The sequence below is a fragment of the Furipterus horrens genome, unplaced genomic scaffold, assembly GCF_987537825.1.
Source record: "Furipterus horrens unplaced genomic scaffold, mFurHor1.1.pri manual_scaffold_6, whole genome shotgun sequence".
In the NCBI taxonomy this organism is placed as follows: Eukaryota; Metazoa; Chordata; class Mammalia; order Chiroptera; family Furipteridae; genus Furipterus; species Furipterus horrens.
The window spans coordinates 182,589,789-182,616,080 of record NW_028327176.1 but is presented as its reverse complement, the minus strand read 5'-3'; the positions used below and the strand labels follow the sequence as shown (position 1 = coordinate 182,616,080).

At 44.9% G+C, this 26,292-nt stretch overlaps 1 protein-coding gene across 3 annotated transcripts in view; it reads right to left on the bottom strand.

Annotated features, from left to right (window-relative positions):
* Nucleotides 1-26,292, bottom strand: part of MTHFD1L (methylenetetrahydrofolate dehydrogenase (NADP+ dependent) 1 like) — a 192,234-nt gene that overhangs the window by 31,130 nt on the left and 134,812 nt on the right. For 2 of the 3 annotated variants that reach the window (XM_090279977.1, XM_090279978.1), the window contains 2 exons: nucleotides 19,423-19,530; nucleotides 17,082-17,234 (listed from right to left, as the gene is read on the bottom strand). In XM_090279977.1, coding sequence (XP_090136103.1) covers nucleotides 17,082-17,234; nucleotides 19,423-19,530 — 261 coding nt within the window. Of the gene's footprint in view, nucleotides 1-17,081; nucleotides 17,235-19,422; nucleotides 19,531-26,292 lie in introns of those variants that run through there. The other variant, XR_016511660.1, reaches the window with a different exon arrangement.

Genomic DNA, 26,292 nt, shown 5'->3' with positions numbered 1-26,292 from the left:
CTTCGTTACTGCCTCGTGGCTGGTCCATAGTAGGCCACGGGACAGAGAGCACAGCCAACCCTGAGACCGAGTGTTTTAAAGGCAATGTCAGGTACACTTGAGAAAATGCTCCAAGAAATGCCAATCTCCAGTTAATCTGATTATCACAAATACTTAATGCTTCTGGTTGTGTTCAGAAATAAACATTTAACAAAATGGCGAGAGGGGAGCCTTATTACTTTGGGAAGTCCCTGGTAGTTTTGATAGCATTTTATTCCTTTGGTAGTTGTCATTTCTCATAAAAAAGAACACCACTCTCTAATCTTATGTTCTGATTTTATAAAAATATCCAGCAACATCTGGTTTAGAACCACAAATGCTTGGAGCTAAAAGGGACCAGAGGACATCATGATACCAAAGAGGTGAAAGACCTGCTCTGTGGCAGAGGCCGGACTTCAAGTCAAGAGGTCTTGATTCCCTGATCGGCGCTCAAAACAGCACCACCCTGCCCTTCACTGAGATGCGGTCTCACATTTGGTTAAAAAGAACGTTTCTTTAGGAGCTTTGTGAAATGCGTAATACTGGTGAGGTACTATCAAATAAGTTAAGGATAGAAAACAACCCTTGGTCTACACCTCCAGAAGCCCCTCCATGTAACTCACTTGGCCAGGCCACACCTGGCTGTGCAGGCCGGGGCAAGAGTCCTTGGAACAGGGGGCAGGCAAATCACACAGACCCCCATATATCATAATTTTCACGATACACCTTTATCATAAATTTCATAATACAGGGTTAAGTGGGCCTCTGAAGGCTGATTACCATCTATCATACTGGAAAAACTTGCAAACGTATAATGGAATTCATGATTCTTGCTAGCTGTCAGCCTGCAGGTCATCCTTAAGAGCAAGCCAACAAAACAACATTTCTGCAAAGCATACGGACAAGTCTTCTTTGAGACCTTAAACGCAGCCTCCACCACCAGGACAAAGGCCAAAAACAGATGTGACAGACTCCAACAATCAGGGCTCCCACACTTCCTGCTCTTCTGTGAATCCCAACATGGCCCTGACCCTCCCCGAGTGTCAAGCGGCATTAGACACACGTCTTTCTTATCTCTCTTTGTGAAGCTATTTATAGTTCATGAAAACATCACTGTGGTAAATCAGCTTAAGCTCTCACTAGGTACAGAAATGAAACAAGAAAAGAAGTTAAAACCAAACCCTCAATGAATTAAGATGCCGGTTGTCCCTGAATGAGAGTGAAAACAGGGACTCTGTGTACTGCTTTTCTCAAAAGTGAAACCTTTCCCTGGAGGGTTTTAATTGAGAAAAATAAGGTAGAAATACCATCTTGTTGTGGTTTCCCCCCCCCCCCCCTTGTAAAGTCTAGATCTCTTAGGTCATGAGGCATTCTGGAGTGTATTATCTACATACTGTCCCCTAATCTACTGCATGTCTATTCTAGAAGGTGGAGGTTTTCAACAAAGAACTTGAGGAGGCTTACTTATAATAAAGTTTAAAAATTACATTGATAGATATCAGGATCATGAAAAGTATATGTTGAATAAAAGTCACGTAGGGAAGTAGATATGTGGTGTAGGCATCTCACAATCACCACAGTTGTTTATTAGTGTGCCAAGTGCTAGGCCTGTATTTGGGACTCAGAGACAAACAGGATGAGGTCCCCACCCTCCCAGGACTGACCACTCTCTGGGGAAACAGACAAGCAGGCAGGCCTCATTACTAGAAGCTGTAAATGCCACTCCAGGGGAAGTCCCACGTGCAAAGGAGCACACAAAGCCCACTGAATCCAGAGGACCCTCTTCCGTGAGCTTTCCAAAGGAGACCCCAGGTAAGTGGACAGTGTCCTTTAGTAGCACTAAAGGTAAAGCTGGACACTGATCCAGAGGAAAAGACTGCAGAGTCCTCAGCTAACCCCCCAGAGACAGCGTTTCCCAAGCAGGCCTTCATACAAAGTCAGGAGGCTGACAGTTCAAGGCTGTAATCTCTGGCTCTGGCATGAAGTGGATCTATTCTGTCGTGCTGACTGCGTGCCTAGGCCTACCACATCAATCATTTGGCTGGTTGGGTTGATATCCATTTGTGAAATCAAGGAAGCAAATCAAATCTCTCACCTAAAGAGATGACCAACTCCCTAAAAAAGGTCAGGACTTATCTCAACACGCCACGACTAAAACTCTTGCCTTTTGAGCAACACAGCTTTCTGCTAATCGACCACAAAAATTAATTAGAACACTTATTCTATCAATAGAATTCTAAAGGCTATATGGAATGAATGGTCTTCAGGTGAGAAGGTTCTGCTCTCATAGTGGTGCTAGCTTTAGAGTAGGTGATACGAGGCCAATCTTTCTCATCAGATCATTACCCGGATCAAGGGTCACTTTTGGTAACATGTGGAACGTGAAAATGTGATCACATATTATCAGTACAGGACGGTAGAATATTTCGGAGGAGGCAAGGCCAGGGTTGAATCCTGGTTCTGCCACTTACTAGCTCTGCGATCAGGGAAGGTTAGTAGCCTCTCTGTGCCTTGGTTTCCCTATGTGTAAACCAGGGGCAGCGACACTTCCAACGGGAAGCGGCGGATTGAGCATGAAATGAGTTACTACACACAAATGGGGCAGGAGGCCACCTGGCATCTAGCCAGTGCTCAGCAAATGTTAGCTCTGCCTTCAGCTTTAATTTTTATTATCATTATAACCGATGAAAACATCCCTTCGTTTCCTCTTGCTTTTCTTTGCAGCTTTACATTGTTGACTTTATGTTCTATGCATCTCATTTATTTTCCCACCAAACAACTCGGTTATTTCTCCAAGTCACCAAACACTAAAACATGGAATCACTGTATATATCTAGAGATAACCATTCTGGTCTGGAAAATATCCAGATATTAGTATTTTACCCCCTCTTTTCAATGAATCCTTTTTGGATTACATGTTACATTTAGTGGAAAGGAACAGATTTTTTGGGGGGCCAGGAAGATGTAAGCTCATGTGCTCCATGGAGAAGACACAGAAAAAAAGAAGAAGAATTACTATTAAAAGATCTGACTGGCCTACTGTAGGCAGAGTTTTTGTTTTTAAAGTAATAATATAGAGAGAGGAGTGTCGGGAGAGGGGACGGATGTCAGGAAAAGACGCAGGGTGGACTCATGCACTTGAGATGAACTGGATACTCCATCACTGTCCTAGCTTGAATCTGTGATCACAAAGACGTGCTGGAGAAGGATTTATGGGCATGTGTTTTTTTGTGCTGCGGAGACTCCCATCATGCTTTCCATGAATCATTAACTATTTACGGTTCAAATAAAAGAAGAATCTGAATGTTACTGAGCAAAGGGGGGCTTGTTCACATGGTCCCTTGGTGCAAGACTCAACAATCAAGTGTTGAGAAAAACAGGTCTTTAGTTACAATACTGTATTCCAACCTGGAGGGGGGGAGGGGGATGCTATGAGCACTCCTGCTCAGAGCCCTGTTCTTCCACGGGACCCAGCACTTCCCTTGCTCCCCAAAAGGCTATAAGCCAAAAATATGCCTACAAGTTCCCCATTCCTTATCTGTCAGCGCTCTCCTTCAGGATCTGGGGTATGATGTCATCAGCCTCCGTATGATAGTCCAGAAAAGCACATGCCGCACTATACTGGGTCATGGTGAAGTCCCGGAAAGGCACAAGTCCTGACAGTGTCCTCTCCGCATGTCCTGAGCTCCAAGGGTCCAGAAAGAGTCCTGGTCTGCAAGGCAGAGTCCTTGGTGGCTTCAGAGTCAGCTAGAGGTGGCATGATCAAAGCAGCAGCGGGATCATCCCTACTAACTGCGTAGCTGCTCGCTGCGTCCTCCTTCTCACCGTGAACCAGCTTCACTATAGACTTCACAGTGGCTACAGTATGTCTCTCTCTCTCTCTCTCTCTCTCTCTCTCACACCAGACCTTGTGGGGGTCCCTCTGAAACCTTCCAAGCCCGCATGGCTCTCTTCCTACACACCAGACCTCATGGAAGGCTGATGTGCTTCCTCTGCAGTCTTTCAAACCACGTGACTCAGCGCCCCAAATGGCTGCCACCTTATTTTTAAACCCTGACCATGGCCTGTGATGCACTCAGTGTGGTGACCGGTCCTGGCCACTTGCAGAACCTGGCGCAGGCCCTGTAAGCTTTTCCATCACCATTCTATGGTCAAAGCTCCTCCCACCCCCTTGGTGCCAGGGAGCAGCCATACCATTTGCATAACTAGGAAACTAGCTACCCGCCATAGACACGCAGAGGCATCTCAGGACAATGGCTGTGCTCCACTCAGTCCCAGCCCCTAAGTTCGCGGAGGCTTCTGTCCACTCTCTTACATGAAGTCCTAATTCGTAAACTTAATATTATTCTTCCTGAAACCTTCTGTTCTTTTTCCAGTGATGTGGTTGCAACAATCATTTTCTTTTCTGTCTGAAATACTTCCTCCTCCCAAGAAAGATAAGGTTCCAATTTATGCCTTGAGTGAAAACAAAAAGCGCTTCAGAGAAGCTGCCGGGGTGTCCTTGAGAAATCCGACTGCAAGGGGGCGTCTCTCTCCTAACACCACGCCAAAACAGCCCGTCTCCAAAAAGCACATTCCTTCTGTGTGACAGACTTATCAAAATTAAAATAGCGACATCATGGACCTGGGCTGACTACCCTCGACGTGGAGAACCGACCTTTGCAGGGGAGCCCCTGTTTTGAGTATTTGCTGGCCAAAACTAAAGCCCTCTGCTAATCGGAGCAGCTGTCCGGACTTACATCTCCAAAAGAGAGCTTCTCACATATCATTGTGATTTTACAGCTTTGATGACACGTTAACTTTTTGTCACTTGGAAGTAGCCTCAAGCATGCCCATAAAAAGGCAGAGCAAAGATAACGGAAATCCAGGTTACTGGTCCCCATGGACTTAGAATAATTGTGTTTAGAGCAGAAAATAAGTTGAAAATGAAGGATTCCAAAGGATAGAAAATATGTGTGCAAGCCAGACAAATAACGCCTGGTGCCTCAAACAGAGAAGGGAGGGCTTCCGTCGTTTGTAGGACAATTCTCTGTGTTTGTGTAATGGAGTTTGAAACAACGTTAAGAGCAAATATCCATTCAGAAACCAAGCAGAGGCATGGCTACATGGAACAGACCCATCGATAGCTGCCAGAGGGGAGGGCGGCTGGGGCAGCTGGGAGAAAGAAGGTAAAGAGATTAGCGAAAACCCCCCATACCCCCCGCCCACACACGTATGTGTGTATGTATACACACATATGTACATATACACATAAAACACAGACAGACAACAGTGTGGTGTTAGCCAGAGGGGAAGTGGGGGAGGAAGAGAGTGGAAGTGGGCAAAGCAGGGGTGGGGATGGTGGAGGAAAGAGACTTTGCTTGGGGCGATGGGCACACGATACCGTGTGAGGATGATGTTTTGTTGAGGTGTACACTTGAAACCTATATGGTTTCGTGAACCAATGTTATTCCAATAAATTCAATTAAAAAAATAAAAATAATATAATATTACTTATTTGTTTAAAAAAAAAACCCCAAACTCCTCCTCAGGAGATCCTGCAGGGCAGAAACAACTCCTTTGTCCCTGACCCAGCCTGGAGCTGCCCCCGTTTTGACACTCCAGGCTTCCTTGCTCACCTACTACTAGGTCCATCCTGTGGAAGGGCTCACACAGCCTGGATGACGGGAACACTGCATGTTCTGCTTTTCTGCATTAAAGCCAGTAGAGAACAACCCAGAGACTGTGCATCCTGTGGTCGGTAGGTCACAGGAGGTGGCCCTGCATGTCCTCCCCCACCCCCCACCCCATTTGCACAGATTGCTACAAATGGGTGCCCCGGAACTGTGAGAGGCAGAGGCCTGGGAATTGTGACTCCCTCTACCTTCAGGGTCAAGTTCAGCTCCCAATTACAGCCTCTAAGGCCCTAGGGTGAATGGCTCCTGCCCACTGCTATCTGGACTGCTTTACCGCTTGCCACCCCCTATAAGCACTGCTCTTTTTTTAGCGCCCCTCAAGAGCTCTCCCGAGAGGTTCTCTGCACAGCTGCCCATTCTCATAGGGGACAGAGGTGCCCCTTCCTTAGTGTCCCTTTGCATCCTGCACGGTCGGCACTTTGCTTGCATGTATTAGTTTGCCTGCCTGCACCAGCAGTAAGAGCCTGGGGGCCGGGATTGGGCTTTTCCTGTCTCGTCAGCGCACAGTGCACATTGGACCTGCAAGAGTGTTATAAACTGGAAGGGAATTTAGAGATTATGCACCATCCCAATGTAACAGACTCCTCAAGGTTAGCCCTGGCTTCTCTCTTGAACTCCAGAGACTTAATTTTTAAAGGTCTGATGGATGACCTGACAGAAGGGCAACAGGCACCCTGAACACCACGCCGCTTACCAGGCAATCACTTCCGTTGCCACACCAGCTTGCTGTCCATCCTTCCCAGGTCCATCTCTCCAGGCCCTCAGGAGCCACCGTGGACCCTATTCCTCACATTTCATCTCTTGTCAGTTTCTGTGACTTCTTCTGGTATCTTGGCCCTACACACTTCCTTCTCCACTTCTGCTGTTACTGCCCCCGTCCTGGGCCTATGACATCTGCTCCGGCCCTGGCACAAACCCCTCAAGGTCTCCCGAACTCAGTCTCTCCCTCCTTCAGGAGACGGCTGCCACGGTGGCCCTCTGCCCACAGAATCTCAAATACCCTCATATGCCCAGTACGCCACTCAAAGCCCCAAACTCTAACCAGCCTTTCCAGCCCAACCCAAAGACCCACTGTGGCCTTCGCGTCCTCTGAAGCTCTTGCATTCATCACTTACACCTTCCTTCGGCAAGCAAACTACAAAAACCATTTGTTTTAATTTTCCAGGTGCACATGCCTTATTCATCCAAACATCCTGCTGTGCCCCTGAGGGCGGCACCCCATTTCAGGCTTCCTTAGATCTCCATGCTCAGCGTACATCGTCGGTAGCCGTCCGTCTCGAGAGACGATGGTGTAGCTTCTTAAGAGTCTATCTGCACCGCCGAGAATGGCTGTGCAGTCTGACTCGGGAGTGACACGGTATCTGTCTCCTCCCGTGTTAAATAGACATCTTGCGATGACGCTGGAGTGTCCTCTCCAGTGAAGCTGAAGCTACAGAGCCTGGGCAGGGTGATATGGAGGGTCTGCTGTTGCCCATGCAGCAGACCCCCCCTCTCTTCGCAGCTGAAGGGTCCAAGGGAAAGACGGAGTCAATACAGCTTGGCTTCAGGTGCGCCGCAGGAGTTGCCGGTGTTGACTACAACGTCAAACCGCCTTAGGGACTCCGGCTCCGGATTTTCTGTCGGGGTTTACTCCCTTAGCCTTTCCCCTGAAGAGGTATGCCGCAAGGCAGAGGAGGTTTTTTGGAGTCAGAGTTTTCCTTCTCTGATGTGCCCTGACTGGAAGATTGAACCAGCGACACTTAGCTTGCAGGCCGACGCTCAATCCACTGAGCCAAACCAGCCAGGGAATCAGCGTACATACCCACTTGCTAACCTACAGGAAAATCACTCAAGATGTTCAAAATCGAAGTTATGCCTGAGCAAAGAACTCATAAGCCTTGATATTCTTAGAACACTAGCAGTCTCCTTTGCTGTTCATCACTGCCTGTTCCCACAGGGCTTGCAGGAGGCGTCATGAGCTGATCTATATAAAGCACTCACAGGAGCATCCGAGCTGTGGTTAAAAGGGCCATTATGGTGATGCTGGTGATGGTGGTGAGGACACAGACTGAAATGAGGCCTGAGATATTCAGATGCAAAATGTGGACAAGCTGTTTCCATACAAATGGCTACACTGCCAAGCAATGCAATTTGGTGGGATACTTGATCTGTAAGCCTACAACTAGGCACATTAGTAAAAATACATGTGGACCTGCTTTTGTGGTCTTGCTGGTCAGTGACTGGCTTGATAAGAAAGGCTAGGGCACCGGTCCCGAAAGGCTGGAGTCAGGGGTATATAAGACGGCTGGGAAATTGAGTCTCTCCTAGTAGCACCTTCAAAGGTGTGCTTCTCCAGCCTGGGACCCAAGCCCAGATTCCAGGGCTGGCGAGTTCACACCGGCAGAGGACTCCTACAAGACTTCCTTGCTCTCCGCGAGGTTGGCAGGCCTCCGCCACACTGGACTCTCGCTGTAGAGCTGACACCAGACTTCCACTTGCGGGAAGGTTGAGAATAGAAGGCATGGTCCCCACTTGGGGGAGTTGCCGGGCAAGGCAACACTGTAAAGGAACAGGCTGGCCAGAGGGAATCCGGGCAACAAGTTGTAGCCACGTGGAGCTGGCAGTGCAAACACAGAGGCGTGCTAGAGTGTGAAATGGAGTGACTGCAGGCGAGCAGGGGTCACGGCGCACTATCCCCCCAGTGCCGGGCCTGGGGGCAGGTCTGGAGCTTGAGTCAGTGTGCAGTCAGAGGAGAAACAGGTAACTTTGGGAACTGGATGGATGGTGGATTTTGGAAGGCGCAAGGGAGCCTGGCGGGTCACTTTCACGGGCCCCACACTCTCTAGAGTTGATTCTTGGGGTTGAGATGAACCTCAAACAGGAGAATGAGGTCCCTGATAGACGCAGCGATTTATGTTCCCAGCCCTGGCTGTCCTTTGCAGACCACGGTCCCTTTATTACAAATGTCTTGGGGCACATACTTAATGCAGGCACCCCAGCAAATTCTTACAGGGATTGGCAATGGGACTATGAATTTTCATTATGGGCCTTTCAGGGACTTTATAAATACCTCCATTTGATCATCTAATCCAACACAAATTTCATCCCTAATAGTACTAGCAACAACTTTACATTTCTTCCCTGATTTAATTAGAGCTGGTTATCCTCACTGGTATAAAGTGCTTTGACTTTCCAATAACACCCAGGAGGGACTAAAAGACATCAGTTCTCTCAAAAACAATATAATCACAAATATTTCATAGGTATAATAGGTTATTTATTTTAACATTTAATCTAATATCCATGGGTACATCATCTAATGAACACACATATAGAATAGCCTGTAAACTGCCGTGAGTTCTAGATACTATGAATTATATATCCCATGCGAATTACAATCCCAGTTCTACAGTGTGACATTTTTCTGTTAAGTCTAGCTAGCTTCTCTTTCTTTTCATTCATTCCTACCACACTCTCAAACGGACTCTGAGGGCCCCTGGGCCATTCAGTTTGTACAACTGATATTTTGATCTGTTTAAATTTTCATTTCCTTGTACAAATTGTTTAGCTGCTTCTCATTTATATGCCTCTTAGTAAAACTGGGATATCAAAGTATAATAAATGCGACAAAGAGGCACAGAAGAAAGAGGAACTCTGTAAACACCCAATAATTTCAGGGGTATCTTTCAGAAGTTCTAAACTATGGTGTACCTTGGTTGTTAAAATTCTGCTCTGAATCTAAGCTGAAAATTGGGAGAAAACAAGCAGGCTGTGGATGGAATTGAAGAGGAATGAGTCAATATTTCACCATTCCCTAGAGAAAACTAAAGATCAATATCCTGATTGTAGGGCTGGACACTTAAGCATTACAAATATTCTTTTCTAGGTTCATAGAAAGCATGAAAGACCCGACATGTGGGGATTATAGCAGTGGGTAATAAATTTAACTCTATAACAGAAATATCTGGTAAGATTATTACTCAGCATACTTCCCAGCTGAAGTTCATTTCATTTAAAGTAATTTTATATTTATGCTAAAAATAAGTTAGCATCCTAGTAGGGGAGAACAGATCCTCTAAACAAACGGGCTAGGACTGATGGCCTTACGTGACAGAGGCGCACATCATTTTCATGAGTCACAAAGCTTCCTCTGTCTCATCAATCTGATAAGAAGTTTCTGGAAATCGAGAAGGTTGCTGTCACCTTCCTTTCCCTAAACACGCCATTCTGGAAAGGCAGGGACGACTCTTGTCCTGTTCAACAGACACACGTGTGGCTTCCTGTGGACACCGGGAAGGACTCGTGGTCCCACAGTGACCTGCTGCAGGGACGTCAGGCGGAGGCCCGGGCCAGGGAAATGACATTTTTTGGAGAAAGCAGGAAATTCTGATGTGGAGATAAGATAGAGCCATGGCAGAGGGACCTGAGCAGGATCTGGAAGAGGAAACTGACAAGATCTCCAGGAATGGAGCGAAAGGACATGAGGTCCCAAGAAAGTGAGGCCAAGCGGGCAGGCAGGGTCACTGGCAAACCTGGTATATTTGAGGTGTCGGGTTAATCAGGGCCGAGGAGCACGGGGCATGTGACGGCCATTGACGAAGACTAAAAACAAGCCAAGAGTATCTTTGTTTATTTGTGTGGAAAGGGGTGGGGAGGTAGGGAATGTGGGGAGAGAAGGGAACTAGGAGGCGTGGATGGCTTTGTAGGAAACGTGCCCCAGCGACCTTCTGGGGCCAGAGGAGTTCTGGGTCATCGCACACTGGTGCCATCTGCTCGTCCATCTCATTTAAAGCGCAGCTTGGGGAGTATAATATTTTTTCTGCTACGTAACTGGCCATAAATCTCTGAAAAAATGTGAGGAGTCATGCATTTAATTTCAGCCTACAAGGTCTGAATTAATTCACCTTCACGCCTGACCGGGTGCTGCGGGGTGATAACCACCTCCCCAGGAGAAAACACACCCCAACACCCCACGGAGGGAGCTGGAGAACAACGTCAGCACCGACCTGAATCGGAGCTGGAGCCGAGGAAATGACACATTCAGTACAGACTTTCACAGCAGAGAGAGTGAACGGAAAACAAAGTGAGCTTCACTGAAACGCGACACAGAACAAACGGCAGTGACTTTGCTGGGTGGGGCCACAGCTTTCTCTTTCAGGCCCCCCCCCCAACTAACTCTCCACCCAGCATTAGTTGGCGATGACATCACTGATTTCCCAAATCCGCCCCAGCCGTTTCCTGCTTTCCAGAGTCAAGCCAGGCGATGCGTCAGTGGGGCACCTGGGCAGAGATGTGACTGGGTCAGGTCACACAGAGTGGGAATGAAGCCCACACTTGTGGGTTTGTTAAGTAAACAGCCTGCTTTCCCACTGAACTTTTGGTCCCTTTTCCCTACCCAGAATTCCACACTGCGCCTATCACGCAGGAGAAAAGCTGCCTGATGCACATGCAAATCCCACCAGCTCACCCTCTGCTCCAGAGAGAGCATGGGGACCAGAGTGAAGGGGGCAGGAAGGGAGGGGTGGGCACACTGCCCACTGAGGACCACGGCCCCGCACAGGCCCGGGAGCTCTGACCGGCTGCGTCTCAGACCCCCGCCAAGGTGCTTTTCTCTCCTTACCTGTCTGGGACACAAAAGCACTAATTGGCTATTTTCCAACAGTTTCAAGCAGCCACCCTGACCCCAGAACTACACTAACTGGCACCGACCACCACGTAAACACCACAAGGTATCGTCATCCCATCTGGTGACGGTCCAGACTGCTTAACTCCAAGATGCTAGCTCAGATTCCTGTCCTAAAAGGTCCCTGTGTCCTCACTTTCTGCCCTCTGTTTGTCAATAAAGAAGACTTCATATGCTAGAAGTCTTCATGTCCAAAAGAAGACTTCTAGGCTCTTCAGGAGCCTCTTTCACTGCCTCAATGTGATGCCAAAGGAACACAGTTCAACACACCAAGGACTCATGTCAAAAGGATGTGTGCTAGGAGTCCCCATCCGGGCAGACACCTCTTCGTGCCAGCTGTTTTGACAATACATCGCTGTGTAAGAAAGAGGTACGCACCCTCTCTCCGCCTCAATACAGTAGGCAAGAAGGGCTCCAAGACATATCAACGTGGAGAAACGCTTGCATTTCCTTAGCTGAATTTGGGGCTAGCGAACATCAGACAGAATAAACAACCATACCTAGGAGTACATTTCTTTAAAAAAAAAAAAAAAAAAAAAGTGCATTTCTAACAGGAACATCCTAACTCTTTTGCCCTGACTTCAGTGTCCCAACTTTGCAGATGTTAAAACACTGCCAGACAGCCAGGACGGGCAGGGGGACTGCTCCCACTGTATACATGTCGAGTCTCTTGCAACCGACTGCACTAAACATTTTCCCAAGTATAGGTAGTTCATCATCTCCCTATTTACTGTATTTTCTTTAAAGATGTAATTTTTTTTACTTTTAGAGAAAGTGGAAGGGAGAGAGAAAAACATCAATGTATGACAGATAAATTGAATGGTTGCCTCTCACATGCCCCCAAGTGGGGACCTGGCCTGCAACCCAGGCATGTGCCCTGTCTGGGAACTGAAGCCAGTGACTTTTCCGTTCACAGGCCAGGATTCAATGCACTGAGCCATACCAGCCAGGGCTGTTTATTGTATTTTCTTGTTATAAAAGTGACATGTGCTCATTGTAATGATTTAAAATAAACAGAAAAGTAGAGAGAAGGAAAAAAAAAAAAGCTATTCATAATATCAAAGCCTGAGGTTAAGAATTTGGTGTCTTTCTGGTCTTTTTCCATGTGGGATATAATTTACTTCTCAATAATATTATTTCATATACTTTGTTTACATATTAATATCTTTGTGTCATGAAATTTATGCCAAATGATTAAACATTCCTTATAAATTTATAGAAACTTAAACAATATCAAAACAATGAGACCATAAGACAAAGACCACCTACTGAATATTTTTTGGCACGAGACTGTTTTGGAGTTTTTGTAAACTATTAGGTTTATTGAACACTATAAACCATAAGCTTTGAAACAACTTTGGAAACATAACAGGATAATCTGTAGAATATAGGGTTGGAAAATCATAAAAATAATTTGCTCCTTTCTCCCCACAAAAAACTGCATTTGCTAAACTATTTCTTAGAAGGAAGTGTGCTCGGTGGGGATGTGCTAGTTAAGAATCCCGCACTATTTTGTAGTTTCCAACAATGTGCTAGAGAGAATCTATAAGTATAATATAATTAAAGAGAGCCCAAGAATGCACAGGAGGCTTACTGGGAACGAAGACAGCTATTTAAGGAAGGAAAAATTAGCTGCGTACAGGAAGATAAAACACTGCCAATACAGTATGAATGGTAACCAAGGTGTCAGGTGTCCCCAAGTTGAGTAACCCCCAACCTGGGGCTTCTATACAAGCAGCACGGGGAAGTGAAATGTACTAGTGAAGGGTCTCTACCAGTGAATTGTATTTATTGTTATTAGTTTATTATGGTGATCAATGGCAATCCAAGGAATCACTAAATAGAACATGATGAAATAATGGTAGAAAATTTTGGCTTGTAAGTAAAGATGGAGGGTAATAATAAATATCTAGAAAGCTAAATCTGGAGGAGAAAAACCTGAACTCTTCCCCACGTGACCTCCCCAAATGAGCAGGAGGGTTATTGTTTGAGGAGGGACTTGCCTGTGTTGTGATTCTGTTACACCTACTGGGTAGCCAGAGGGGTGCGCCACCCTTGAGGACACACCACGAAGGGACTTCTCCCTTTGTTATAAAGCCCAGAGTACTTGTGTGGTTTCATTTACCAGAGTCTCAGACTGGATCTTATTTACCCTCCACGTGGTTTAAAACATGGTGCACTCTGTAGGTATAAGTGAATAAATGAATGAATGAATGAATGAGAGAATGGATGAGCACTGCATAAACACTGACAAGCTTTCTGATTTTGAGGTCTCAGTTTGGGCTCTCCTTCTGGAGTGGATACATGGAATATGTATTTCAAAGACGCTCACAGAAGCGCGTGCTGAGTGATTAAGAGTCAGAGTGATTCATTGCGCTGGGACTTTCCCTCCTGCAGGAGCCGGCCCCCCAGGGTCCTCCTCCTCCTGTCCTTCGGTCGGGTCACCTCAGCAGGAAATCACTACCCCACGTCTCCTGTCTCCCTTCTCAGTGACGAATGTTAGAAGCATTTTAGCAGACTGTCATAGGGTCCAGAATGGGGTCAAGTAAAAGTAAATACTCGCCCTTATTAGGTGTCCCGGCCTGCAGAGAAAGTAGACCTTTCAGGCCACGGCCTTCAGGAGACAGTTTCCTGGCCTCCAGGAACATCTTTAGTCCTTCCTCACTCCATGCACTGCCACTTGCTGCCCTGCTCTGCAGTGGCCACAGGGGAGCTCCACCCAGCGCTAGGGTGGTAAGGGGGCAGGACCTGAAACTGCCCCTTGAGAAGCAGTCCACACATTCCGTTTCTAACTAGTTACACGTCAAAGAGGAGCAGAGGACGGACAGACTGTGCTCACACACGAGCCGGGGCTGACCATTCTGATTTTCCGGAACGGGTCTTACACGGTGCGGGCTGTGTTGTTACTCACTGGTGTGGGAGAAGATTCATAGCATATCTCTTTAGTGATCCCAAAGATTTTAAATTATATTATGGTTTTTACGGAATGACTACTGAAGACTAAGAAATTGGTTATCATTTATTGAGTCACAGTTTTTACACCAAACCATTTTCTTTGTTAACGGACTTCTGTCTACCTCTATGAGCTGTAAGCTGCCGGCAGCGGAAAAAGCTTCTCTGCACGTCGGGGTGCCACACAGTACTGAGCACGACCCCCCATGCACCCTGGCTGAGTGACGGAATGACTTTGCTGGGTGAGCGACTTGGTGATTTTGAGTCTGCACAGCACACGACGGGGCAGGTTATGAACTGTGCAGACTTCCCCTCCGTTACGCCCACGGTTCCGTGCTCCACGTGCACACCCGCGAGTTCCCGCGGCTCTAGGAGGCCTGGTCTCGCTGGGCCTGTACTACACGTGAGCTCTTGCTCCTAAGCACACGTCTTCAGCTAAAGGCAGGGAGATCTTGAGCCATCACGGAGGCTATTCTAAGAAATAGCAGAGTAATCTCTACTCAGTACATGTTTTTGCTAATTGAGGTATAATTGAATTACACACCATAACACTCACTCATCTTAGGGATGTAGTCATTACATAAAAAGCATAACATAATTTAAAATCTTTGGGATAAACAAATATATGTCTATGAGTTTTGACAAATGTACATAGTCATGGAATCGCCAGCACAATCAGAACAGAGTATTTCCACCCCCTGCCAAGTTCCCTTTGCAGTCAGTTCTCGCCCTCTCCCCCTGTACCCACCGCCGATCTGAATTTTTACCTTCAGTTGTGCCTTTTCCACAGTGTCATTCAGTGCGCCCCTTCTATGTGAACCCTTCCCCCACTGTCAACTCTGTTGCTACCCTCCCCCAACGGAGTACTCTGCCACCTGCCCCGGGGGTACTCCCTGGCCCCCCACGCCTGCAGCGGCTCCTTCCAGACTCCTTGGAGGGCTCCTGTAACTCAGTCTGCTCCGTAACTCAGTCAGCTGGAGGTTTTCAGAGCACTGTCCTTGACTCTCCTCTCACGTCTCTGGCGCTTGTCCTTGAGGCTCCCTTGTCTGTCGCCTGCCTTCATTTATATTCTTAGAGCCCTTAAGGCCTTTCTTCCTGGTCCTTTCTTCTGAGCACCATCCTATTCCTAGTGAATTCACAGGCTATTGTATCTATCCCGTGATCCCTCCCAGCTCTCCAGGCCAGACTCTCTCTGGCCCTGCCATCTGCCTTCCTCCTGGGTTCCTCCCGCGACTGATGGCATCACTATCCTCAGTCACACTAGCAGTGTCCCTCCTCCTGCAGCGCCCAAGTAGGTGGCTTCCAATTCTCCTCTCTTTCCATATTCTCTCTCCCGCAGCCACAGTGCCGACCATGCCTCTCTCTGCCCTGGCAGATAGAACTCGTCTCCTGGGTCTGGGTCTCTGCCTTCCACTGCCCAGGCCACATTCTTCTCTTTCTTATAAAAAGAAAACCAACCAACCAAACACAAAAGCCACGCTATACTGACTCCCCAGCGCGCACGAGAGAAAACCCAAGTTTCTTGAGATGCCAGTTGAGATCCGGAACAGCTTGGCCCTGTCTTGCCACCCCAGCCCCATTCCTCAGCCTCCCTGCTCCTGTCCAACTCCGGCCACACCCTGGGAAGGCTATGTCACGCCTTCTGTGCCTCTGCGTCGAAGCTCACCGTTTCCCTGGTCAGAGGGCTAGCCGCTGCCTTCCTGTGCTCTGAGGGCCAACACCTGTGTTCTAGGTGTCCCTGCACTGTTCCAACCCACCCTCCTCACACCCTGCTCTCCTCTCAGTGTCCCCGTGCCTCACGTGCAGTAAGAATTAAAAACGCTTCTTGGCATGCTTTGCCTAATACTACATGACATATGTGTGAATATCAAGGAAAGAACTCCAATTTTTTAAAAAACTTTTTGCCCATCCATTGCTTGTTCGCATAACAGAGCTGCAGGGTCTATTAAGAACATTGTTATGTTTCCTATTTGGGCGCAGATCAGCTTGTAACAACGACAATAATGATAATTTAGAATTTTTGGTCTCAATCTAATTCAGGAGCACTCGCATGAGAAGGAGTCCAATTCTAGCCCCTGGGGGTTCCCAAGGGAAGACGATCACGTCACTTACTGTGTGGCTACAATGAAGCATTTTATGTATGGAGCCCAGTATCACAGAGTTGAAGTGCTTTAATCAGTTTCCATTTCTTTGTTCTCTCCTCTCACCCCACAGAGAATCTGAACCAACGTGGCAATCATTCCATAGCAATGCACTGCCATGCCAATAGTGCCAGACACAAAAACGCGCGGGACTTGCAGAGCTTCCCACGTGATGTGCTGAGAAACGGGGTACAGGGTGAAGCACAGATTTCCCAGCCCTTAGTGGGGGCTGAGCGGGTTCTGTCTGGCATGAGCAGTCACGTCCATGTATCCCACATTTCAGAGAAATCTTACTGTTCTGAGTGCAATGATGTGAAGAAGACCAAGGAGCACTATGCTAAGCCATCCTACCACTTACACAGCAGACTGCATTCTCCCAAGGCATCCTCTTCCGTGTTCTATATGCAAAATCAGTTTTATGACTCAAGGGATCCTGAACACATGATCCAAACAAAAAGGAAAACCCAAACCACAACAGCAGAGGTGTGTTTATGGTGGAAGAAAATGTTAAGAAAAGTAGCAAATACCATTAATGACTTCCCAATACCTGCTTTGCGGAGCATTGACAGAACAAAGGATTTTAGGTGTCATGGCAGTACAGGTGGAAGAAGGTTATTGGAAGATGTCACTCACCATTCCAACCAAAGGGTAAATGAAGCCAGCGCCTATGCTGGCCCGGACGTCGCTAATGGGTAAAATGAAGTCCCGGGGTACCCCTTTCTTGTCGGGTTGGTGAGAAAGAGAGAGGTGGGTCTTTGCCATGCAGATGGGCAAATTTCCAAAACCCTGTAAGAAAGGCAAGGGAATGCTCTTACTGAAGATGAATGTTGATCCCCTGTCCTTGACTCCATCCAATCCCCTGCAGCTCAGGTCCAGACGCACAGCAGGGACGTGTTACTACCCATTCACTAAGCAAGAAGATGGAACAGAAATGCATCTCCCAGCAGAGAGAGGATGCCTACTATTTATTTTGGGGAATTCTCTTTACAGGAGGGCAGTGCCACGTGCGTGTTTGGGGGAAAGTGTGGTTATTTACAGCAGCAGCAGCTGTAGGAATCCCTGGAGGATATTAACATCCGGGACTCAGGAAGGTAATCTGGAGAAAGGTTTCATAATGAGGCTTTCAGGCACGTTGTTCACTCCTTCTCGGAGGCTGCCAGGAAGCAAAGGGCCCCTTTGTGTTGGTTTATGAATCATGGCTATTTGATCTGCGATTACATTATAGGAACGAAGATGAGGTCACCACTTAAGCTTCTTATTTTTAAGGACCAAAGGCTTCGCCTGACCCAGCGTTCCAAAGGTGAAAGAGCAGGAAGTCACGTGTGGTGTCTCACAAAAAGGACAGTGTCCTCCCAGCCTGGTTCTGATTAAAGGGTCCATAGTGGCCCTTTAGAGACTTTGCTAATTAAGGGCAACCACATACTTGACACATAACTGTTAGGGATATTCCCTGGTAGACAGAGATAAAAGGAATGCAATCTTCAGAGGTGACCCACACAGCATTTCTTATGATTCAACTTAAAACTATTTGAAAAATTTCTGAGTATTATGGATTGGGGGGCGGAGCTCTTTTCTTTTGAAATGCTGTAATACTCTTACATGCTGATCAGAGTCCTGCTGGTGAATGAGCACATTTGCCCTGCAGAAATGGTGCCCAGGACCTTGGGTTTCAGAGATCACTCAAATATTGAAATAATTTTTTGATTTTGATTTTATTTTTCAATTACAGTTTGCATTCAACCCTATTTTGTATTAGTTTCAGGTGTATAGCACAGCACATAGACATTGGAAATGATTTTAATAAACTCATGTAGGTTTGCCAATTTAAAATTTTGTCAGTAAGGGATGTTAAAAACAAACCAACAACTCAATATGCCATATACCATCACCACATTACTTCAGGAAAGATAGTGCTTTTTAAGACTGAAAAAAAGGGAAGGACCTAATAGGAATAGAATAAATGGTAGTCTTTAAATATTATTAAAAATTCAATTAAAAAAAACCCTCATGACAATGACTTATTTTAAATATTTCATTGCACATGAGTGGAAATTTCACCATAGAACAATGCTTGAATATACAATAATGTTTGGGAATCATGGAAAATTCTAAGAATGAACGAGTTGTTGGTTAACTTATCAACCTGGGAGAAAACTGGTTGGCATTGACAGTATTTAACAAAATGTCAAATATAATTTACAAATAGGATTTAGGAGTCAGGGAAGGAAAAAAAAAAAGCCAGATGATACTCATAATGAAGCTCTTTGCCATCAAGCTTCTGAAGCGCTTTGACTTCTACCTAGCGAGCTGGATGGGGCATTCGGGGGCATGCGGTCCTTCCGCTTAGGGGGCCTAAACGCGCTGCAGTGAAGTCCATTACCCATGACCGATCCAGGACCAGATCATGACTCATGCTGCTGCATCACAGCCACCTTCACAGCTGCTTGGAGGAGAGAACGTAGCCTTTGACCTTGGGGAGCCATCTCAGCACCAAGCCAACGAACCACTCATATAAAAAAGGATACACCCCCACCCCCTCTTTATACACTGCACTTGTATTTGCCTAACCCGGTGCCATGATAACATTTTTAAGGTGGAAAGAGACCTGAAATGAAGATGGAGTACTTCAGATCTCCTATATCTGATCACAGCCACACATCGAAGGACACTCCCAATGTTTCTGGCTGAATGGGAGGGACTAAAGATGACACGCCACGCAGAAACACAGACACCACCCATACTGGGCACATTAGAACCACAAAGGTCAATGATGGATATATCAGAGGGTATATACCTTCACCATAATGGTCCAATTACAGTCAGTACCCCACACCCAAGGAGAGTATTTCAATCTTGGAGGACCGCAAGGTAGAGGAAGACAGGCTCAGCTGGTGAGACCTATACGAGTCTTCAATTAAGGCAAATATTTCAAGAGCCGAAGGTGGATTCCCCCTCCTAAAACTATAACTTTTACCTGTTGCGTGTAGAGATCAATTTTGGACTGTGCCCCCGGAGAGAGTTCGATATCTCTGGCTCCGTAGACAGTCTGGGCAATGGTCCTAATCTTTTCCACAATTGGAAGCTGGAGAAACACAAACGACAGCAATGTCATTATCAGGTCAAAGAATTAAGGGAAAAAGCAGTGAGAGATTCTGTGGTTGTTTCCAGTTCCCCACCAGCCTGTCTCCTCAGCAGCAGTGGCACTTGAAGCAAATACTTTTGTCCTCTGTCACCTTTAAAGTCCTAACATTTTTGGATCAGAGGTCAACCAGCAAATAAGAAGCCTTAGATGTCCAGCCAACTTAGAGGCTGCTTGTCTAGTTAATCATTTTTATCCATTGCAGCATTTTTTAAAAAGTGGTTTCTCCTATGCTTTTTAATGGTCTTATAAGTCAGAACAAGAGCTTCCTAACTAAATACTGAGTGCTGATTTCTAGGGGGATCTCAACTTCAGTTTTACGACAGAGAACCTAGTAATACTAAAGAATAGTTTATTTTTTTTCGTGAGCAAGAATGGGTTGAGATTTTAATGCTTTGACTACCAATGTTGCTGTGAGCGAAGCTGACAAATTTTCCCAAAAGTGCCAGCATTGCTCCCAGCGACTCTTTTTTTGATGGCTATAAATGTAAATAACAATGGAATAATTCATATTTTGTGTTTTGTTCTCTTTTTTTGTACCTTAGGTTATATATTGATATAACTTTTTCTCATGTTGATCCAAATTTTGAATTACGCACGGCACTCAAAGGGTTAATATAAATTCTGATGTGATCAAAAACTATTGGGAAATCACAGGCTGAAGCAAGAGTCATTTTAGCAAATGATGAGAAATCTTGGAGAGCAGGACAAATCTGAGAAGATTAGATACAGACAAGTGTGTGGGGAGAAGATGAAAAATCTTCCATAATGCTGAATGGAAAATATGAATGCAGATTGCTGGCAAAATACTAGAAGCATCTTAAGAAACAAGAATGGTTCATTAGAAAAGGAATATACCACAAGTAAAGTGATTCTTGAAGTAAGCAAAGCATTTGATAAAATTGTTCAGAATTTTGCTGTGGGTAGAAAATACAGATGTAATGCCTTTAGTGGGTTTGCTCCTGGGCGAACAGCCGCTGGACCAAGTACGGAAGGAATGGCCATCACCAAGGAGCAAAGGTCTCCTGTGGCCTGCTTCAAGGACTTTACTCGGCAATGGCAAACGGTGCACCCGCATAAATTACTGCTGAGGTACACAGGAAAGAGAATTATCCAACAGGGGAAAGTAAAAGGTAACTCCACCCTCCCGTTCTGATAGAACCCAAAACTGCTTTAAAATGTGTTTTTCATTACAACAATTTTTATTACTGTAAAGTTGTTCTGTGGTCTGGAACTTAAATATTGGACGTTTCAACAAATAAAAAAATGAAGATGCAAGTCACTATAATCGTTCATTGAAGAACATAAAAGAGGATCTGAATCACTGGAGAGAAATACTTTGTGCACGGCTGAGGGAACCCGATACTGTACAGATGCCAGTTTTCACAAACGATCTATTAGTTCAATGTAATTCCAATAAAAACCCCAAGAGCACTCTCTGTTCCTTGGTCAATCAATCCTAAAATTCATCATAAAGAGTAATGGCAGAAAGAGCTAAGATAGCTTCCAAAATAAATAAAACCAAAGGAACAAAGATAACAGGACTTGCCTTACCATCTTACCAGGTATCAAACATACTACAAAACTATGCCACGTAATTCCATGTGGTACTAGCATGGGCCTAGACGAATTAATCAGTGGAAATAAGAAGGAACCCAGAAAGACACCTCAGCAGGTGTGGGATAGTACAGAGTAGAAATGGCACAAAATAGGGAAAGGGCTCCTTGTCCAACTGACTTTTCGCTGGAAAGAAATAAAATTGTATTCCTACCACACACCAGGCTTCCAAATAAAGCCAATACAGAATAAAGGTATAAACGTCAAAATTAAAACTCTAAATATTGGAAGAAAATATTGGGAACTCAATGATCTTAAGTTAGGGAAAGTTTCTTAAACAGGGTAACAACAGAATACATCCTGAGGTTGACTACATTGAAATTAAAAATTTTTGTATGAGAAGAGACACTATAAATAAAGTTAAAGGGCTGGGAACAATCTGGGAAAAGATATATGCAAAAGATTAGTTATTAGAATGAATAAAAAATATCCCACACATCAAGAGAAAGAAAAACAAATATTTAACACTGGGCAAATAGAGCATGGCTAATAATCACGAGAAAAATGCTCACCTGCATTAGTAATCAAGGAATGCAAATTAAAATAATGAAAAACCAACTCACACCCATTAGATTAGTAACACTGAAAAGTATGAGAATATCAAGTGTAGGTGAGGGTGTGGGGAAAAGGACCCTTCTAAGTGCTCTCAGTTGAGATGCTAATGGTCTAACCACGAAAGCTTCCTAACTCGTCTCTTCTAATACACGGTCTCCTGTACCACAGATCCAGCCTTCCTAAAATGTATTCGCGTAAGAAAATTAAAAAATCTTCCGCTTCCCGTGGCTTACTAAACAACAAAACCTGGCTCCGACAGTTAAGCATCTGAGATGTGTTCTGAGTATCACTACGCAAGTCCCCCTATCTTTAAATGTCCCCCTAGCTTCTTGTTTCTGAGGCCTGCAGGTGAAGGCCTCTGCCCTTGTAATCTTCAAAGTTCAGCCTCTGCTAAAACTCCGCGGGCTCTCAAAGCTCTCTCCCAAAGGCCAGCCTCTGCGGGAAGCCTCGACTGATCCCCCTCATGTGCGTGTGTGCGGTCTCTTCTTCGTCCAGATGCCTTTGTAATGCTCTTACCTGGGTGTTACCCAGCAGGGCCTGGCAGCGGGTGGCTGCTAGCAAACCTCATGTTCCCTTAGGCTGTACTGACGGACCTCAAATGGTAACAGTCCCAGGATCGAAATCGGACACAAATCTACCGGATGATAGAAGGTCTTTTGTGAATGTCATAGGAGAAATCAGAGAAGAATCCACCTCTAGAAGGGACAACTCTGGAAACAAATGATTATCATCTTCCAGGAAGGCAGAATGTGAAAGAAGGACAGAAATTAAAGTAATTTTTAGCCCAATAATGCGTTGATGGATACCGAAATGCTTGCTGTTGATGCTGCACTTAAGCTAATATGATCTCTTAGGCTAATAGATGCCTTGCAAGGAGCAGCCATTTTTAAGAAATACAAGTTAATAGAAAGATGAAAGATACTCCCAGCACCCACACACGACCATGCTCAGGCAGGGAGGTCAGTTCTCAGGATTCTGGGCTCCCCAGGCAGCGTCTCTGCCTGTACCCCATGGCCCTCCTGGGCCATTTCAGCCCTCTGTGGGGCACAGCACTGCCGGGTGGCTGTCACGGAGCAGGAGGGCTAACACGGGCCCTCCTTAATCTGGTTCAGTCAAGTCACCTCTCCAAATTTATTTCTCTGTTCCTGAGGTGGGGATGGGAATACCCTGCTGCACAATGTTTCACTGCATCGCGGAAGCAACGTAGAGAAAGGATAGTGGTGTCCCACTGTACAAATGGTAAGTGACAGTATTATGGAGTGAGGGCACTAGGGGCTGACACAGTGATGATTTCTCCGGAAGTAAAATAAAACGGCAACAAAACAGGTACTACTACTCATAACATATTTAATGAATAGAATGCAACTGCACTCTGATTTGAAAATAAAGTCGGTGAGTAACTTTTCCATTAAGGTAATCATTAAAGAACTCATGGGAACAAGGTGTATAGGGAGGGATGCGAGCAGATGCTGTATCTCAGAAATAGAGACAAGACTGGAAGCAGAACAGAGATTACTGGCATGCGCACACTGGCCCACCAGCAGAAAAATGTTGGTAGACAAGCCTGAGGAGGGCTGAGCGTCCTGCAGGAGGGGACAACTAAAAGCGTCTCACAGCAGAGTGATGGCACGCCCACGAGTAAGAGACTAGCAACCCCAGAATCAAGCTGGATCTCCCCACAGCCAGCCAATCAACCAGAAAAGATTTGAAACCCATGGAATTTTGACCAGGAGAAGATCCAGAAAAGGAGACTGTACCTAAAGGTTAAACTAAGTAAAAATTTTCTTTTTTTCACTTCCGGCCAAAAGAGGACTAAAAGAGGGGGCCAACTGGAGGGAGGGGGTCCACCGGGTGGAGGGGAGCATAAGGAAGAAATATTGTGACAACTGTAACAGTATAATCAATAAAACATAGTTTTAAAAAAACTTTCTTTTTTTCCCCTCTTTCTTTTTCTTTCCCTTCACTTAGTTCTTTTCTTCCTTTTTTCTTCTTTTCTTTCTCTCTCTCTTTCTATTTTTTTATTTTTATTTTTTAAATAAAAAAAAAAACTCTTTCTTTAATCTGTTTCCTACCTTTTATCCCTCCTATCATTTTGTTTTAATTTTTGTTTGTCTGTTTTTTTTTATCCTCCCTCTCACACTAAACATATAGCATATAACTGCTATATAAACCTAATACTATATGCTTCCACTTTCTCGCTTCATTCTGCATTCTTCCCTTCCTTCTTAAACATACAGTGTAAATATTACTTGCTGTCTTGCATAGCCTTGACCTACTTGCTACTATTATTATTCTATCACCTTCTCTCTCAAAAATCATCTTTCTTTCATTTAAAACAACTCCTATCTGTTTCTCCTATAATATAAGAGTCTTAATCTCTCTACATTTATATTAATACTGGCTCGTTTGCTGCTAATAGTGGGATTGTGGGTGGGGGATATTTTGGAGGGTGTGGACTTCTTGCCTGTGTTGTGTGCTTATGTTTTAACAGCATCTCCACAAAAGAACTCAAGATAAGGTGGGCAGAGTGACTCTCAATCAACTAGCCAGAGGAAAGGATACACCAAAGAGTAACTGAAATACAACCAGACAGCTAAAACAAATGGCATAAAGGGCAACACAGGAGCATTAGGATCAGAAGATCAAAGAGACTACACCACTGAATCCTGCAGGTCTCCTATAAAGAATCTCAAATCATGAAAGTGGGAAATCAAATAAACAAAAACAGACAAGAAGAATTTAACATGAGAAGACACAGAAACAACTTCCCAATGAAGTGAAAAGAGGAATCTCCACAAAGAGAGATAGATGGAATAGACATAAGCCAACTATCAGACATGGAATTCAAAAAAATGGTTACAAAGAAACTCAATGACCTTGACAACCTCAAAGAAAACTATGACAAACTCCAGGGAAATTACCAACAACTCAAAGGAAACTACAAAGAATTGCAAAGAAGTTATAAGGAACTTATGGAGAACTACACCAGCATAAAAAAAGGACATAGAAACTATTAATAAGAACCAGGAAGAAATGAAGAATACAATTTCTGAACTGAAGAACACAGTAGAATTAATCAAAAGTAAGCTAAACGAAGGAGATCAGATCAGTGAGTTAGAGGACAATGTAGAAAAAAATTCCCAGACAATACAACAAAATGAAAAAAGATTTCAAAAGGATGAAGAGAGTTTAAGAGAACTGCAGGAAAACATGAGACTGAAAAACATTAGAATCATAGGGATACAAGAAGGAGAAGAGGAGGAAAAAGGAATAGAAAACCTGATTGAAAAAGTAATAATAGAAAATTTTTCTAACCTGATGAGAGAAAAAGTCATGCAAATCCAGGAAGCACAGAGGGTCTCAATGAAGATGAACCCAAAAAGGCCCACTCCAAGGCACATCATAATTAAAATGGCAACATTCAAAGAGAAAGCGAGAATCCTAAAAGCAGGAAGAGAAAAATAGCAAATAACATACAAGGGAGCTTCGATAAGGCTATCAACTGACTTCTCAACAGAAACACTACAAGCCATAAATGAATGGCAAAAAATATTTAAATCAATGAGAAACAAAGCCTACAACCAAGACTACTCTACTCAGCAAGGCTCTCTTTCAAAATGGAAGGTGAAATAAGGAGTTTCTCCGACAAAGGAAGACTAAAAGAATACATCTCCACCAAACCAGCATTGCAAGAGATGCTAAAGGAAAAAAAAAAAAAGGACTCATGGGAACAAACGGGTGACCAGTGATCAGTTAAACATGAAAATATTTTATTTCAAGAAATACATATATTTAATTTTTAATTGCGGTAAAACAGACATAATACAGAATTGACCATCTTAAACATTTTTAAGTGTATAGTAATGTATTCTTAAGTATATTCTCATTGTTGAAAAACCAATCTCCAGAGCTCTTTTCATCTTTGAAAACTGAAGTGCCGTACCCATTGGACACCAATTCCCCATTTCCTGGCAACCATTATTCTACTTTCTGTCTCTGAATCTGACTACCCCAGATAGTGCATGTAAGTGGAATGAAACATGGACAATGTATGTCCTTTGCATCTGGCTTTTCATAATGTCCTCAAAGTTCATCCATGTTGTAGCACATGTCCAAATTTTCTTCCCTTTTAAGGCTGAATAATTTTTCATTGTATCTCTTTACCACATTTTAAAAACCCACTCATCCGTCAATGGACACTTGGGTTGCTTCCGCCTTCTGGCTGTTGTGAGCAACGCTGCTGTGAACGTGGCTGGACAAATATTATCTCTGGAAGACCAGCTTTCAATTCCTTTGGGCATAAGGAAATACAGAGGTTTTGCCAATAACTGTCTTCCTTCCTAATGTTTATTCGAAAGTGTTTCGGGAATTTCAAGCAGGTGCCAGGCTGACTTTGTGAACTGTGTAGTTGTGGCTTCATTTCCGCAGGAAAACTGCAGCCTCCCACACAGGCCCGGTGACCCAAACAGAAGGCAGGGCAGAGAGCAGGAAGGGGCCAGCGGGCCGAGGCCCAGGCGGGAAGCCTGCTTTCTC